The 17,403-nt window shown below is 38.3% G+C and overlaps 3 protein-coding genes across 5 annotated transcripts in view; 1 reads left to right on the top strand and 2 right to left on the bottom strand.

The window, feature by feature from the left end:
• LOC108970422 (mitochondrial sodium/hydrogen exchanger 9B2) overlaps positions 1-17,403 on the top strand; it is a 70,512-nt gene that overhangs the window by 32,741 nt on the left and 20,368 nt on the right. For all 3 annotated transcript variants that reach the window (XM_018935786.1, XM_018935777.1, XM_018935796.1), the window contains 4 exons: positions 12,038-12,325; positions 12,389-12,571; positions 14,460-14,635; positions 14,744-14,853. In XM_018935786.1, the coding sequence (XP_018791331.1) occupies positions 12,038-12,325; positions 12,389-12,571; positions 14,460-14,635; positions 14,744-14,853 (757 nt within the window). The remainder of the gene's footprint in view (positions 1-12,037; positions 12,326-12,388; positions 12,572-14,459; positions 14,636-14,743; positions 14,854-17,403) is intronic.
• Positions 389-2,562, bottom strand: LOC108970437 (odorant receptor 94b-like). Its single transcript, XM_018935808.1, has 4 exons — positions 1,793-2,562; positions 1,621-1,720; positions 1,138-1,404; positions 389-442 (listed from the first exon to the last, which is right to left on the bottom strand). Exons 1-4 carry the CDS (start codon positions 2,560-2,562, stop codon positions 389-391), a joined length of 1,191 nt encoding a protein of 396 aa, XP_018791353.1.
• On the bottom strand, positions 7,274-8,823 carry LOC108970377 (odorant receptor 94a-like). Its single transcript, XM_018935718.1, has 4 exons — positions 8,066-8,823; positions 7,861-7,960; positions 7,405-7,671; positions 7,274-7,327 (listed from the first exon to the last, which is right to left on the bottom strand). The coding sequence occupies exons 1-4, from the start codon at positions 8,821-8,823 to the stop codon at positions 7,274-7,276; spliced, it is 1,179 nt and encodes a 392-aa protein (XP_018791263.1).

Here is a 17,403-nt window from a genome sequence, read left to right as displayed (position 1 = left end):
CGTCGGAACTTCTTAGAGCTTTTCAAAAGCCTATAGAGCAAAGCGATGTCACTTGGGAAGGTCGCTTCAGTTCTAGCACAAACAAGTGTGTAAGTTATTCGCTTCAAACAATAGAGGTTGCCCTGAATAATACCGATATGTATATTGAAACAATTGACACCAATATAATTAGAATATAAATTTATTGTCGAGTCGAAATATGCAAAGTTAAGTTTAGCAGCTAAACTTGTACAGTTAACAAATGATGTTCGCTAATCCAAGCGTACTCGTATTGGAAAAATCATGTTATTTTCAGTTTATCAAATTTGTAAGCCGACTTAAAAAGAAGTGGAAGATTTCGTCATTTCGAAGAAATCGCCTTTATCGAACACACGTATACCTACATCATTCAATTATTCATATTGAGGATTAGCGCAAAAATGCTGTAGGCATTGTTCATGGTCTGAAAAATGAAAAAATTAAATTGACTTTTAATTAGAAACATAGTATTTCCTTATATTAAGTTGTCAAATATCTCCCTTCCGCTTTTCTGCTCTTTATTCAATGCTTTATAAAAAGTGTAACAGTGATCGGTTTTAGTTGAAATATGCGCCGTTTCGATCGATAATCTGCTTTCATCTAGACACCAAATTCGCCCGGGGTATATGGTGGATGTGATAAGACCTACCATCCGAGCTTCCATAGCTTCTGACGAGTCATCAGCGAAGTGTGTGTTCTGGAGTTTTCCTGGTGGAACACTATACCCTTTCTGTTGGCCAATTCTGCACGCTTCTGTCCGATCGCCTACTTCAAGTGGCCCAGTTGTTCGCAGTAGATGTGCGTCTGATTATATGAGAACAGCTCATAGTGTATGATTCCCTTTCAATCCCACTAAGCACACAGCAACACCGTTTTCGCTTGCTATTGTCGTGTGTGATCCATTTTTCGTCGCCAGCCACCATCCGCTTCAAAAATGGGTCGAGTTCGTTCCGCTTCAGCAGCCGCAAAAATCAAAAGACAAACAGGCGTAAGGGAGATATTTGACAAACTAATTTGTGCATTATATATGTCATGTAGACATCTAATATAATCAGAAATCATAAAGTTTTGTATATATTTTCTACCGCAGCCAAGATATTTATATACAAAAACATTCACCTTTGCAAAAATAGGCAAGCCAATTTTAAAATAGTTGGCTGACATCAAATTTGCTGGACGTTTCAAAAGTTCCATATATAAGATCATAAATTTGCGCGTCGGCACATCAAATGTTGTCCAATCCGAGTTAAAGATGTCATCTGTCAAAGCGTTCGAGGACTCAGTTACCTTATTGCCAAAGTAGCAGGGCAAAAAGATCTGCACCGCCATCACTGTGGCGAATTGAACTGTACTAAAGAGCATGCCAAGATTTTCCATGTTGCCCATCTAGATACATAGAAGAGTGGTAATGAAGAAAGTAGCGAAAAGTATCAAGTTCAGGTTCAGCCGAATTTTGCATGCAGATCTCTAGCATTAGAGTTCTACGAATGTCAAGCCAATTTTCTTTGCTTTTATTTCGTGCATTAACTACTAATTGACCACAAATCTTCGAAAAAAACACTTTGGATTTAAAAACTAAAATTTTGAGTTGCCAAAACTCACTTGCTGTAGCCTATAGCCACTAAAGCAGAGTATGAAAGCGCTGAGAATAATTTGCCCAAAAACCGGCATAGATACCAAAGTCTCGCACTCAGTCGTCAATCTGGGAAGTTACTCAATAAAAGAGAATTAATTTGTTCTATGCGATACTTATATGATTAATAAAGTACCGTACCTCCTTACATTCACATGCATTTGAAAGATCTCGGACATTTGCTTAATTACTGGTGGTTCGTCCGCACGTCGCCGTAAAGCCCTCAAACGCCAACCAATCAATTTGTACAACAACGACAGATGAAACATGAAGTAGCAGTATATCATGTCCAGCGTAGTATTGGAGATGCATGTCATCAATGCGGCAATAGTGTTATAGGTCCATACATACCAGTATCTACGCGGATGATGCCATTCGAAGGGCACATAAATGTTGCATGGCAAAACATAGACATCGGCTGGTGTCATCATGACACCGATGCAAGCGAAAACGAGTGCGGCGACGGAGGCCAGACAATATATGTACGTAACGATGGCAAACGAACGCTGGGCACGCTGCCATTTGGTCCACTCGGACTGTTGGCGCAAAGCGTATATGGGATCGTTGGCCGCTTCGTCCATAAAGCGCCAAGCTGCGCCACAATTTCGCCAAATATTCAATGCTTTTACGACTAATGCGAATTCGGTTAGCAATATGTGTAGTATACTGCTGATCTCCTCGAGATCCTGCGATAATAACACACCCGCCAACATTAGCGAAATGAAGCTGAATGATACCGTTATGTGCAGTACAATGCGGTATACACGTTCGACTTTTTCGATGTATGGTCGGCGTGGATCCCTTGTCCATTGCCAATAGCCTAGTGGCTTCAGCACAGCAATAATTGTGTTCGCTGCAGCGGTCCTCGACATTGAAGGCGTATTGCGTGTTGACCACTTTTTAACCGCCATTTCGTTTGGAGCATATACGACTGTTGGAAAATGGTATATGAAAGTGTGGACGGCAGTGTGAATCGCTGCTTTATATAATTTTCCACCATTAAGGTAAGGGATACTTGTGTGTGGTTATGCAACGGAAATGAGCGAAATGTTTGTTTGCACATGATTCAGCAACAGTCTGGTGTGGATATATGGAAGAGTTGGGCGTGAGTAAGTGAAAGAAAAGAGCTGGATTTCGTTCCTAGTTTCCTGATAATCAAGCTTAGAAATAACAAGAATCCGGCATGTCAATCCCTAACATTTATTGTTTTAATATTAAGGACTAACTGAGAACATACACTTGAACCCATATGACATTATCATAATATACCAAAGCAGCAAGCGGAAAGTAAAGACACAGCCGGTTTTTGATAGATATTAATTCGCACCTCCGATCTCGCTTCATATAAATAGAGTAAGCGCCCTTTGAACGCCTTAGTATGATAAAATTCGGTTCTACATATAAAACTAATTCAGTACTAATGGGAATATTGGCGGAAGTAACGATAATTGGTATAACAGGCATCACCTATACTCAAATAAGATTTCTGGCGAAACAATTCGATTGCTGGATCTTCGAATACGTATAATGCTTAATATTCTTACTTTTAAGATAAGATTTTGGGATATGAATATGTGAAGTTCAAATGAAAAGAATGCGGTAGCAGAATTAATAATGATGACTTCATCGAAAATTTCAGGATAGAACTGTTCGATAGGCCGTTTCTTCAAACGATTGATCTGCCATCTCTGGCGACCACCCTTTTTATAGATTTCGAAAGCAAATTTCTACATGATCGAGATGAAGTGCGGTTCCTCAAATTATAATTTTGTTCAAAGAACTTATCTTCTGTAGTAAGAAATGAATTTCACTTGCTAAATTTAACTAAAAGCTGTCACTATTATCCTTTCACCCGGCTTTACTTTACTTGCTCGTAAAGGCGGCAATTTTCAGCATTTACTTTCAGCTAATTATAATACTTAATGCACTTCCGTATCAAGAACGGTGCAAAATTCCGTCTCATGCAACTAAGTTTGTGCGTGTGAACCGTAATTGCTGTTATTAGTTTAATTTAATAGGTTGTCACATAATTGTGTATAATAATACGTAGTACTGCATAAACATCGCAGAATTTAATGAGATATTTGAATTTTCCTAAGCGAATTTTAAATGATTTGTTTATTGTCACACAAACGCCATTTATTGAGCACATAAACACTTATTACTTACCGACCAACCTCTGTAAAATAATTTTTCTTTTTTATAAAATTCTTGTTTTTGATTCGACATAGTTCCCTGTAAGGGTGCTGCATCGTTTATAGCGAGTCGATATCATTTTTGTAGCACGTTTTGTTCTTTGCTTCAAAATAGTCCTTAGTTTGGGTGATCACCTCTTTATTCGACGAAAATTTCTTTCCAACGAACATGCTTTTGAGTTCTGAGGACAGGAAATACTTGGTGGTTGGATCTGGAGAACACGGTGGATGTGGAATCAATTCGAAACCAAATTTATGGATTTCTGCCACCGCTTTCACTGACTTGAGACACGATGTATTTTCTAGGTGAAACATCACTTTCTTTTTCATCAAATGTGACCGTTTTTAGATGATTTGGTTCTTCAAACGATGCAATAATTTAAATGCGATAAATTAATGGCGATTAATAGTCACAGTTATTGGTTCATCAATCATCAATTCGCCTTTGTGAAGTATATTGTTGATCTCCTCGGGTTCCTTTGATAATAACACCGCCGAAACGAGCGTTAATGTGAGGAGTATATCCATCATTAAGCCGTATACGTGCTTTAGTATTCGCGTCCGTTGCCAAATACCGATTGCTTTGAGCACAGCAACAATGAAGCGTGCGGCAGCGATTCGCGTCGTTGAAGGCGGGTTGCTGGATAATCATTTTTCAGTCGCCATTTTTGCCTTATATAAGTTCTCACCTTTAAGGTAAAGAAAAAGAACGGATTTAAAGCCTAGGAAATACAAAAAGCCAACTTGGTAAACCATAACCCTGAGGTATTGAAAACAAGTAAATATTAAGTCAGAAACTGAGGTCATATGCTTGAGTCCGTATGAAATTTAAGATCCTCACCAATAGGTGCCACATAAAACCGCGTGGACAGTAATAACCGTAGCAGATATCGGCAGATACATATCCGCAGCTTCGATCTCACCGATCTTAGCAGGGTAAGATCGCCGATAAAATACCTTATTCGGGTCAATGCCATAAAAAGAAATTGTAGGCCATATTTTCTTAATTTTACCATATGTATACACTTTTTCACAATTCGTTTTTGCCATCGTTTTCCCGAACTATCAATTTGTCGTCAAAGTGTGTTCCCACTCATTTTGCACATAGTTTTCTAATATCCTAATATTCGTCAAGTTGATAGCTTCCGTTATAAAACTTCACTTGATGATTATCTCAAATTATTTTGTGGACATTTTTAGTGTATTCCTCGTTAAGGAACTCTTTTGAGCGTCCACTTAGCATACCAATCCTTGATGGTTGATTTTCCTGTATATTCCCTCTAAAAGGCTTTATTTTATCAACACGCGAAATTCCTTGTTATTAAATTTTTTACAATAACAAAAGTTGCTTCACTCAAAATGATAAAATTCACAAGATAATGATCTGACAACTGTCAAATTAACGCGCCGTTTGAAGGTTATAGCTAACAAAACTCATATACATTTATTTCTGTTTTCGTCATCTATATGCTAAGCCGAGGACTTTTCTATTGACCTGTTATGGTATATCATATTGATATGGTCAAGTAAAGCATTCAGAAAATTCCTGCCTAGCTGACTATGCTTGATAGGATTAAAAACCAGGTCCGTTCCGCTTGTGTATGTAACATAATATTATATATAATATAATAACATCCGGTTGAGAAGAATTTTTTCCCAGACAATTAGAGGTCTAAGCCCTGTAGTTTGAAAATGCTACGGCACGACTATCATTTAGAAAATCAGTGAGTTTCTATATTTATTTTATAAATTAAGAACACTACACAAAAATTACTTCTATTGCTTTGATTAGGTCTTTCGGAGCTATTTTGATATGTTGTCATTTTGTAAATAAATTATGTTTCAAGTTAATATTCATATCCATCAAACTATTTTCAGAAACACTGTACATTGATGCTAAATTTAGCACGAAGTTCGTAACAACAATATAGAAAATTCGGTAACCCTATAAAATAAATGTCCTTTTGTTTGTATATAAACGATTTAGTCTCTCAGTTTTAAAGATAACGCTCTGAAATATTGTTTGTATCCTTTTCTCTTTGACAAGCTGCTCATTTACTGAAACTGCCGTTATCAGACGACTGTAATATACAGCTACCATTACAAACAGAACGATCAAAATCAAGTTCTTGTAGGAAAACTTTTTTTATTTGACCAGACATCTTCATGAAATTTGGTATGAGCGCTATAATCTCCGCACAGATTATTCAGATTGGACCTATACAGCATATAGCTGCCAATCCGAACGATCAAAATCAAGTTCAGGTGTGAACAGATTTGTCATTTATGAAGTGTTCCATGCTAAAGCTTCTGTGCCGCTGAGGTTACCATTTTTTTATTTTGAAGCTCTTTTTTATTAGCAAGAACTCCTTTTCGTTTATTATATCATATATGAATTTTGTCTGCAATGTGCTTTTACCCTGGCACTATTCTACCTGCTCATATCGGCTGCAGTCTCCATCATTTACCTTCGCCTAATTACAATACTTAATGTATTTTCATATCGAGAACCGTTCAGTTGTTTGGTGCGGAGTCTCGCTTCGAGTGGCTAAAGAACTACATAGCAACTAATATTTTGGCAATAATGTTGGTGCTTGCTATACATTTATGTATGTGTTTGTGTGTATGTGGGAATAGTAATTGCTGTTATTAGTTTAATTTAATTGATTGCCACATAATTGTCTACAATAACAGTAAATTAGTTATACGGCATTTGCATTGGTGAATTTAATAAGAAAATTGAAATTTCCTAAACGAATTTTAAACGATTTGTTTATTGTCACAAGTACGCCATTTATTAATCATAAATCTAAACAGTTATTATCAATTTATATTAGCTTAGTGTCAAGCAGCAAGTAAGTATTTGCATTTTGTTGGTTTGCCAAGTGGTTTATTGAAGTATTAGCTCTGCAAGACCATATACTTTTATTGAAAATTTGTGTGAACAACTAGCATAGCAACTTAATGGCGTAATTTGTGACTCAATTAGCGGAGTAAATTGTACTTTCGTCAATTTCCTTGCTATATTCATTTGCCTTGGTAGAAGTGAAGTAAAAAAGAAAAGGATGACCAGCAAGTGTTTGCATTTTGTTGGTTTGCCAAGTGGTTTATTGAAGTGTTAGCTCAGCAAAGTCATAATTTTGAATCGGTGTATCAATACTTATGTGAAAATGTGTGCAAACGTCATACATATTACTCAATTTATAAGCATAACAATTTTTTAATATTACTTTGACATGAAATGTGAAGATTTTTTCGTAAGATTCATTCTCATACTGTCTAGACTTTTAAATACCAATCGGCTTTATTTTGGATGCTCTCTGTAATGATTTAATATTTCAAAACTGTAATGAAAAGAATCGATAGATTATAGTTTAATGTGACCTGCTGAGTGCCATGAGGTTAATCTCTTCATCCTTCTCAACTCTTATTTATTCATATTCAAAAGAAGCGCTAGAAGGCTATAAGCGTTATTCATAGTCTGTTAGGAAATAATAGAATATACAAATATTATATCAATTTAGTACATTCCGGATTGAGTTAAATATATAAAGGCACCTTTGTGAAAACGGGCAAGCCGACCAAGAAAAAATTGCCAGCCTTTATTTGTTCCGGTCGTTTCAGCAGCTCCATATACAGATTCATAAGCTTACGCGTAGGCGGCGAAAATTCCTCCCAATTGCTGTTGTACACACACGTTGTCAGCGCATTCGAATTTATGGTAATCTCATTGGAAAAGTAGCAAGGCAGGAATATTTGCAACGTCAGCACGCTGGCAAATTGCAACATGGCGAAAAATTGGCCTGGATTCTCGCTGATTTGCATCTGCAAGGCATTTCAATGCAAAGCAAGGTGAAAACAAATCAAAGAGCACGCCAACGTGGTCCAATCACAAAGCTAGCCAGGGCACTAAGCACTTATTGCATTTTGTTACGTGCAACGAGAGCGCCATTAAATACACGCACACAGAGACACAAACATAACACATAAAAGTGGCAATGCACTTGTACTTACACTTTGTAAACGATAGGCGGAGAGGCATAAAATGAAGACGCTGAGCACGATTTGCACCAGAATGGGCAGCGATACGAGCACCTCGCATTGCGCTGTCAACCTGCATATTACGCACAAAGTACAGTTAGAACTGCTGACGCAACGCACGGGCATTTCTAATGAAGAGCGCGGTGCTTAAAAGCGTACGCAACGCAATCTTTCTTACCGTTTGACTCTTTTATGTAACTCGATTATGTTGATCAGCTGTTGCACGGCCAAAGGTTCGCTCAGTTGCTGCAACGCCGTTAGACGCATGCCAATTAACTTGTATAAAAGCGCCACGTGAAACAGGTAATAGCACAGCATCATATCCATGGTGACGTTGGCGATGCACGTTAGCGACATCGCCACCAACTCATAGCCGTAGGCGTACCAATAATTCTGCGCATTGTGCCATTCAAATGGTAGCCAATAGTCGTACGGCAAGGAGTAACCGTTCACTAGCAGCGTTGCGCCGAATGCCGTGCAAAGCACACCCGCGCCGCCACCTATGTAGCACACGACAATGCGCGTAAACGAGCGCTGCTTTGCGCGCCACCACTGACGCTCCTCCTGGTTGTGCAACGCCAAGTGGTCGCTGTAGCTGAGCTCGTGCATGAAGTGGTAAGCGTGCTGCTCTAAGCGCCAGAAGTTCAGCGTCAACGCCATCATGCCCACTTCGGTGATGGAGATGTAGAGTATGTGATCGGCGCGTTCCCAGCGCGTCAGCGCTTCCACCCACATGAGCGTATTGTAGGTGAAGGTAAGCGGCATGTGCAGCAGGTAGCGGTAGTTGCGCGCCAGCCAAGTACGGCGTTGTGTTGATCTGGCGTTTTGTTGGTAGCGTTCCGGGAGTATTGGCCAAGCTCCTAGGATCTGCAGGAAGTGCATTAGCACGCGCGCGACACCTATGCGTTCTCGCTGCCTTTCGGCTGATGGCGTCATTTTGAGCTTCAGTTTTAGAATGTGTTGCGCCCACTTGCTCTAAACCAATTTATAGCCGAATTACTGAGGTAAGCAAAAGGTAAAGTTCTGCTTGGGTATGAGAGCCATTGCTCAAAGTTCTGGTATATTTTTCAATGATTTATTAAGATTTTGAAATTTTGGCTATTAATTGGTTGTTAATGATCGAACGTCACTCCATCCATCTTAGCAATTACAAACATAATAATACAAGTTAATTGGTTCACAATTAGAACCTCTTTGCGTTGAGGTGTGTCTGTATGATACCATGATTCGATAAGTTTTTATTGTTGTGTTTCATTGGATAGTGAGGGAAAGCTGATTCAAGGCTTCCCTTCTCGTTAAGTTTAACATGTCTCATAGAGTTCTTACTAACCCACTAAAAACACCTATTTATACCTTAACTTATCCCCTAAGGAATTTTAAGACCCGCGCTGGGCAGTGACTCGCCGAAATATCTATACCTAGAGTTATCAGCGGCTCATTTTGAACAAAATGGTAACTACTTACATCAGCCGAGTTCATAAGATCTTAAATCACATTCCTTTTTCTCTGCCTCCTCCGGCGGGTACTGCATTGAATACCTTCAGAGCTGGAGTATTTCGTCCATTCGGACGACATGACCTAGCCAGCGTAGCCGCTGTCTCTTAATTCGCTGAACTATGTCGTCGTATATTTCATACATTTCATACACGGCGTGGCCAACGCGCAAAGGCCCATAAATCTTTCGCAGAGCTTTTTTCTCGAAAACTCGCAACGTCGACTCATCAGTTGTTGTCATCGTCCAAGCCTCTGCACCATAAAGCAGGACGGGAAATATGAGTGACTTACAGAGTTTGCTCTTTGTTCGTCGAGAAAGGACTTTACATAGCCTACTCAGTCCGAGGTAACACCTGTTGCCGAGAGAGGACGTCAAATTTGCTACCGTTCCTGTCACATTCTAAAGCTTTTAGTTTATTCTTCTCTTAAAAACGACTCTGATACTAGTATAATCATCATGGATATCAATGGGTGGTATACTAGTTATTACCACAGCAACATCGCCGGATATTATTCTATTGAGATATATGTATGCGCCTGGAATTGTGGTATATGGTCAATGAGTTGAAAGATAACGTGGCGAAGCCATGGTCTTTATTTAAAGATCTAACCCTTTATAATTTCAAAAAGTTTCCGAATGGGATTACATAAAACAGCGAGGACTAAAAATTCACTAAACTTTTTTAGTTAGTAGTCAAAGCTTTTTCAGTTATCTGCGTTCGAAGAGCCAAATAGAAAAGAAATTATTCACAAGTAGTTTGTTAGAAAGATAAAAGAATTAGCTAACGAATTTAAAGACTTTTAATTTTAAGATCTACATGAGTATTTGGCTCTAAGTAAGAAAATTATCGAAGCTTTGAAAGATGAACTTCCGGAAAAGAAGTGCCATTGAAAAAAAAATAATTGTCCTATCAAAATTGTATAATTACAATCCACCGGGTGCATGGAAAACGATAGAACTTGGGCTTCAAATAAGGAATGTGCAACTTGTGACTGTTTTCTGTTCGCAGAATCCTCAGCAGCATTCTCATCGGATATAAAAATTCACTATGATTAATATACCTAATACCTCTTGTATTAGATGACAATAAGGACTATCAATGAGCGAATTTTTAGTCGTGCGTTTTTAATACTTTTTTGGGATTGGACTTTTTGTCGGCGGTTGCTTGATTTATACTAAGCTTGGTTCGACCTTTCTTAATGAATAGACTTACTTGGGAAGAATGTTTGAAATTCGAGCTGCGGTTTTACTCTAGTGTATAATGCTCATGCTCAAAGCGCCGTATAGTGAGCAGAGTATCGATCAAGACCCGAATGAGTCCATCAGACAGTGCTGACAAGAATTAGAGTTGTGGCCAATCAAGAACTTTCAACTAATTCAGTACCGTATCTGGAATTTACATTAAAATAATTTTCTAATGATTTTATTCCTTTGAGGGAACTGCTATGCTTAACTTAGGTTTTTGCGGCTTCCTCTTCGATTAAAAACCTTATACCTCTTCTCTCAAGTGTTCTGCTAATGGCCAATAAACAAAACTGTCGCAGTTGAAGTGATTATAATACACCAACCACAAACAGGAAAGTAAAATTCGGTCCATATTTCTTCAAAAAATCAGACAGACCATAATCTTATAGATAATACAGATATACAGATATGAATGTGAAAGACAAAGCAGTATAGGAACACATGTGGAAGTAGAAAATAAGAATTTTCCACATTATATATTCCCTTGTTTATAATTACCGGCCGGCAGCTATTAAAATATTTTTAAAATTTTTGCTCTTTGCTAAACTGGAAAAATTGCAAACAGCCTCAAAAATTTCAATCCATTTAATTGCGGCTTAATTCTTTTGACTGAAGCCAAATCATATCAAGAGGAAATCTCATTTGTGATAACAAACTCTTAAATCACAACTTTTGCAGCTGACAAAATGTAATTCAAAATATGCTGGCAAAATCAAGCCGGGCATGTGGCATTATATAAAAAGAAATATTTTAAAATCCTGGAAATCCAATTAAAGTCATTAACTTTTTAATTGACAATTAACATAATTTTCTCTTTTAATGAAATGCGCCAGGCATGGCAGTGTTTGTGCTGAGCCATCACATATGAAAATTAATATTTGTTTATAGGCACACGAGTACCACGCGATATAGGACAAGTGAAGTTTGTGTCTACGCAACCCATGACGCGTTTGTGCTTACCGGGGGGAGAGAGCGGTTGGTGCGACTGCTTTTTAAAATGTAAACGAACGGCAATTTCATACAATTAGCTGGATAATAACAACTGCATATTTAATGAAATGAATTTTCGTCAACAACAACAAATGCAACACGCGCATGCATAATTATATCGCAGAGTATTGAGCCGCAGAAAATATAACGGGGTTTTGTGTTTTCAGTGTTAAATACCGCTCTTTAACTCAGCGGTTGGACATTGTTTATGTTGCGTGCACCGCGGCGGCACTGTTTTGGTGACAACACGGACAAGTGTGCGCTCATAATTTCCAATTAAAAAAAAAAAAAAAAACTAAAAAATTGCTATAATCACTTGAGGTTATTATTGCTTTCATTTTCACTTTAAATAAAATTTCTGTTTAAAACCTAAATTCTTATATTAATTTGCATTAAATTCGATTTTTCGCACACAAACAGCTGGCGCATTATCGTCCAGCACTGGCCTTTCATCTCGCAACCGCTAGCGCTGGTGGCTATCGCCATCGGCTTATGGATCATCGGTTATGTGCTGCTGCCCGAATATACGCTGCCGCATATGCCGATCATGCGTATATTCTTTCTGTTTGTGGGCGCACAGTTGTCGGGGGTGCTGGTGACCTTCCTCCGCTTGCCGGACATGCTGGGCATGCTGTTCTTCGGTGTGCTCTACACGAATGTTGGTTTGGCCGATTTCACGGGTTACGATAAGTTTGAGGCGTTTTTGAGGTAAAACTTCCCACTTTGCTCGTTTTTTGTTTGTTCGCTCATTTGTGCTTTTGTTTCTTACAGAGAGATGGCGCTGATAAATATTATGCTCTTAGCTGGTTTGGGGCTTGACGCGAACGCCTTTAAGAAGCTGTGGCTCATGATCCTGCGACTCACACTCGTGCCCACAATTGCTGAGGTGACGATTATTACATTGATCGCAAGATTTACTTTGGATATGCCTTGGTTTTGGGGTATACTTTTAGGGTAAGTGTACACAAATTTTAGTTTCTTAGTATTTTTACAGCTTGAGTATTCTTTGCTTAATTATAAATTCCATCTCTTACCACGAATTTTGATATTTTATAAATGTGAAGACATCTCTTTTTCATAGGGTCATCATTATTTGTTTGTCTTAATAGTTTTATGTCAAAATTGCTTCAAAACAGATTAAGGGAGTCTTAGTTGTGAAGTTAGTAGACTATTTCCGTATAGTCAAGGGTATGAGTTTCAATTACCAGTAAGTAAAAGAACAAAAATATGTATACTATTTTGTTCTGAAAGTGATAAACTAATAGACAGAGTCCTAGTTGTGAAGTAGACTATTTCACTACAGTCAAAACTGCAAAAAAATCTTTCATAGAAAAAGGTAGTCAGTCGCAGTCTTTCTCTGACGTGATAAATTAGTTGACAGCAGGACAAGCTTTTAAGAGTTCCAAATATAAATTAATTTTAATAAAACAGCTTTTGTTGCAAAGCCAAACGAGTTTATGAAAATATACGTTGGCGTTTCGATAAGTACTTAACCTTTTCGCCCTTTGGCCCCACAAACACAATTGAAATTTAAATGTCAAGGACGTTGCCGCCAAAGTCTTAATCGAATCGGACTCTCAGTTTTATTTCTAATCATGTGGGAAGAGGGTGTGTTTATGGATTATAGAAAAGTGTAATGAGAGCAATGGTTCGTTTTCTCACTTCAGCTCGCCTTCAAATGGATATTCTGCCCAGAGGATACTTGGTCTAAGATCGGAAGTCGTAAGCGGCGTGAGCCATTTGTAAAATAATCATTTCTGGCCACTCCCAAGTGAATTGCGATTTCTTCAGAATTTTCCTCACTTGCATAAACTCCTCCATCTTCCAGTGCTTCGATTTGAAAACGTGCAGCGATATTAAGAAGCGCTTTGATGCTGAAAAATTAGAAAGTCTATGTGGCGCATATTATGTGGCGAACCTACACCGAAGAGACAGAAAACTGTGTTGTCGACTGAAAAGTAATGGATTATCGAACGAAAAGTTGATAAACAAAAATTTTTGTCCAATAAGGACATTATCGCCGCGTCGCCTAACACAACATCCTCGTAATATTGGTGAATGTTTAAAATCATCTCAGAACGTTCGAGGTATTTTATAAAAAGCTTTCTTAAGATCATTTGAGCTTTCCAATGAGAACTTTAGGAGAGCTTTTGTACCTTGTTTATTATTTTATAATTATTTTTAAGAACTTCGAATGGTGTGAATATCGTTTTGAGCGGAATCTTATTTGACTTCCAGTGCCCTATTAGAGCAATAAAAAGTGCTCATTCTAAGCCAAAAACAACATTTTTAAACTAGCACTTGGTAAATGGCAGGTAGATGTCGCTAATTAGTGTTCCATAGATAATATTCCAACAAATTAGGTTTGAGAAGAGAGCTACGGAGTAACTCTTTTATATGAGAAATAAGTAAGTAATAAACTTCTAAAAGGTCATTGACTGGTTCTCTTAAAATAATGCGGATTACCGAAGTTGAACGTGAAGATGATTGTTTCTACACTTGGAAAAGAGGAAAGCTGACTTCCGACTTGAGTTTAACTCATACATATATTCACTATAGAACGACTTTGACTTGGATTTAAGTTTAATTCCTTTTTTTTATATATTCACTTAAGAAATTTCTTTAGAATTGAAAATCTAATTACATCAATTAAACCCTAAACTTAAGTTAATTATTAAAATGATTTCGCTTCAACTTCAAAAATAACCCGCATGCCCACACCAGAGCGCCTTCCAGCGCAGTCTTAAACACATTTAACGCTTCGCAAACTCACATAAATCGCGCGCTCATTAATGACATAAAATAACATGGAACATTTTCCTTTTAATCCCTACTCTGACAGGCTTGTCATCACCGCAGTCTCTCCGAACGTGGTCGTCACCGTTATGCTGAAGCTGAAGGAGGAACGGTTGGGCCTGAACAGCGGCATACACACATTAATTTACGCCATGACCAGCTGCAATGACGTCGTTGCGATTTTTCTCTTCGGCGTCTTTATGAGCGTCATCTTTTCCACGGGTTAGTAAATGGCGGGCATTAATTATGCCGCTTAGCTGGTAGTTTACCCAGTTGCCCAGCGTAAAATTGCCTTTAATATGCTGTATTTAATGTGCTATTCATCTGCAGATAAATCATTGACGGAGCAAATATTGCAAGGACCCATTGGCATTGGTATTGGCATTGTATTTGGCTATGTTTATGGATTGATGCTGACCATTTTGCCCTCAACAAAGACGGTAAGTGGGTTTTAGCGACAATTTTAGTGGAAATAAAATAATAATTTTAAATATTACAATAATATAATGTATCGTTACACAGTATGGTACTCATATGAGGACATAAAGCTGATTATTATTTTCCGCTTTAACATTGGTGAGCAGCGAATTGAGTAACAAAGATAGAGTGAGAAAGAAAAGCAGTTTAAAAGTAATGCTATTAATTTTACACACACTCACACACATACGCGCGCATGCATGGCGAGGTCACCGTTGTATCTCGAAATTACTGCATTTTATCGTTCATAAAGCGCAAGGCAAACGAGCTGCCGCTGCCGCCATTGTAATCTTCGTCACCACAATTGCGCTGTAACAAAGTCTTACGTAATAGCCCAGTTGCAGCAACAGTAACAATGGCGCAGTAGCAGCGCTGTTGCCGCATAAACCCCATATCACTTCCGGAACGTCACATATCAAGTGCATCGCATATCTATTTCCCGGTTTCTTACACACACCCTCACACACTCATACACTCGGGCATACATGTATGCGTTGGTCCGCAACACATTTGCTGCAAGTTGCTGCGTTAATGGCGCACATAATCAAACCTTGCCACGCCACTCACACTCCATGCAGCGCCATCATCATCACCAGTCTTATTATTTCTTCATGGCTCACAGCGGGGGTTTCGTTTTTACACTCGAGTCGTTCGGCGCTAGCACCGATTTCGGCAGCACATTTATTGCTGCAGCTGCTGCTATGCGCACACTGCTCCGCATGTGTGCGTGTGTATGTGGGACTACGCCAGTACAGGGTCCAATGACTAATGGGCTTATACTTATATGTGACAATATGCAGTCATAGATTGTGTTTGGAAATCAAGTTGGAATTGTAGTAATCCGTTCTATTTTTGAAAATTTTGGGTATTTTTTCACAACGCCTCAATGTCGAAGCATCCATGAAAGGCAATTAGAAATCCGAAGTTCTATGACTTGCCGATAAGCCGCTTTCGAATAGAGAGTTCGTTACCAGTAATGCAATAATGAATTATTCAAGGGTTTCCAGGGGTAAACCATTCCGTATGAAGTATACCAAATCGCTATATCAATTATTAGGGGATAACCCTTCAACACAAGCCTTTGATCYAGGGTTTTACGAAATGAGCAATCGTTTCTATGTTTTCTTAAAAGTAGAAATTTTATTAAAAACTATTGTTTGGGWAGCCTACGTCAACTCAAATACGAAACCTACGACAGATCATAATTTCAAGACCRTCGAAGACCCATAATACAGTTATTATCGTTGAGTCTGAAGATTTGACCTGCTGAATGATGGAAACATAAGATTCGTAGATCTGGATTTTTTATAATAAATCAGCTTTTTACCATTTGAAAGACTTCTCCGTTAAGTTGTTTGAGGCGACACTATACTTACTGTATTTTCTATATATTTCCATGTATTTCTGACTACACCAAATCGTCAACCATACCGTACAAAATTGTTTTTGTTGCACAACTTATTTTCTAAATAATCTTGGAAAATGTCTCCAGCCACAGAATTATATTTTCTGTAAATTGTCCGTATGTCAGGCGATTTTATAAAAGCTTCTTAGATAAATGTAAGCTTGATGATTCGCTTCGGAACCCCGTTTTCATAAATTTATTTCAGTGTTCGCTTCCTTCAGTCCCTTCAAGAAGGCCACGTTACTCGAAAGCTCATTTTAGAACCTAAGTTAGGCAGTGCTTAATCTAATAATGAGCAGGGAACATAGTACTCAAGTAAATAGTCTTGTTGATCCCTCGTCCAAACTCCAAGAGTATAACAAACACCTATTTCTTTTTGGGAGAGGGACTTTCACATGGCGTGTTGTTGTTTAAAACCCACTCGAGACATCTTAAACTTTTTTTTATAATTAAAATTAGCGCTTTTCTCTTGACGATAGTCTCTCGGTCATTCAGAAGTAGTTTGAAATTTATGGAGCTCCTTAAAAAGATTATAGAAAAACTAAGAGAAAAGCGCTATGATATTCAGAAAAATATATTAAATGACAAATAGAACTCATTAAAACTGTCACCTATTCCTGGTTGACAGTCTGTTCTGCAGCACGCACCATTTCCTCCTCACCGTGCTCGTATAACCACCCTGCAGCTGAAACATAAAAAAAAAACTCCATAAAATCAAAGCTTCCGCACAAAACTACAAAGTGCTTCAGCAAACACAAAAAAAGGGTATCAAACAGTGAAGTTATGAGCATAAATTTTCATACACTGAGCGCATTGCATATGCACGCTCGCCAGCGACCCCGACAATGGCACCGCAACGAGAAAGCTTCTTCGGTCTTTTTGTGTGCTTTTAAGCTTTTTTTGACAATTCTTTGTCATACAGCAGTAGCGCCAAGTTAGTACGCAGTATTGTCAGTGATTTTTATTATAATGTAAGGTTGTAACTTTGACGCGCTATCCTCGCAGCTTCAGGATGTTATAGTGTGTGGAAAGCGATCACTGCCTTTTGATATGGACGACGCTCACTCTTTCTTTCCTTACTCGTGCCACACGCGCACAAAGCGAGCGA

The sequence above is a fragment of the Bactrocera latifrons genome, unplaced genomic scaffold, assembly GCF_001853355.1.
Source record: "Bactrocera latifrons isolate USDA-ARS-PBARC rearing strain unplaced genomic scaffold, ASM185335v1 scaffold_107, whole genome shotgun sequence".
NCBI classification, from domain to species: Eukaryota; Metazoa; Arthropoda; class Insecta; order Diptera; family Tephritidae; genus Bactrocera; species Bactrocera latifrons.
The sequence above is the reverse complement of the archived record's forward strand: the minus strand, read 5'-3'. Positions and strand labels throughout refer to the sequence as shown.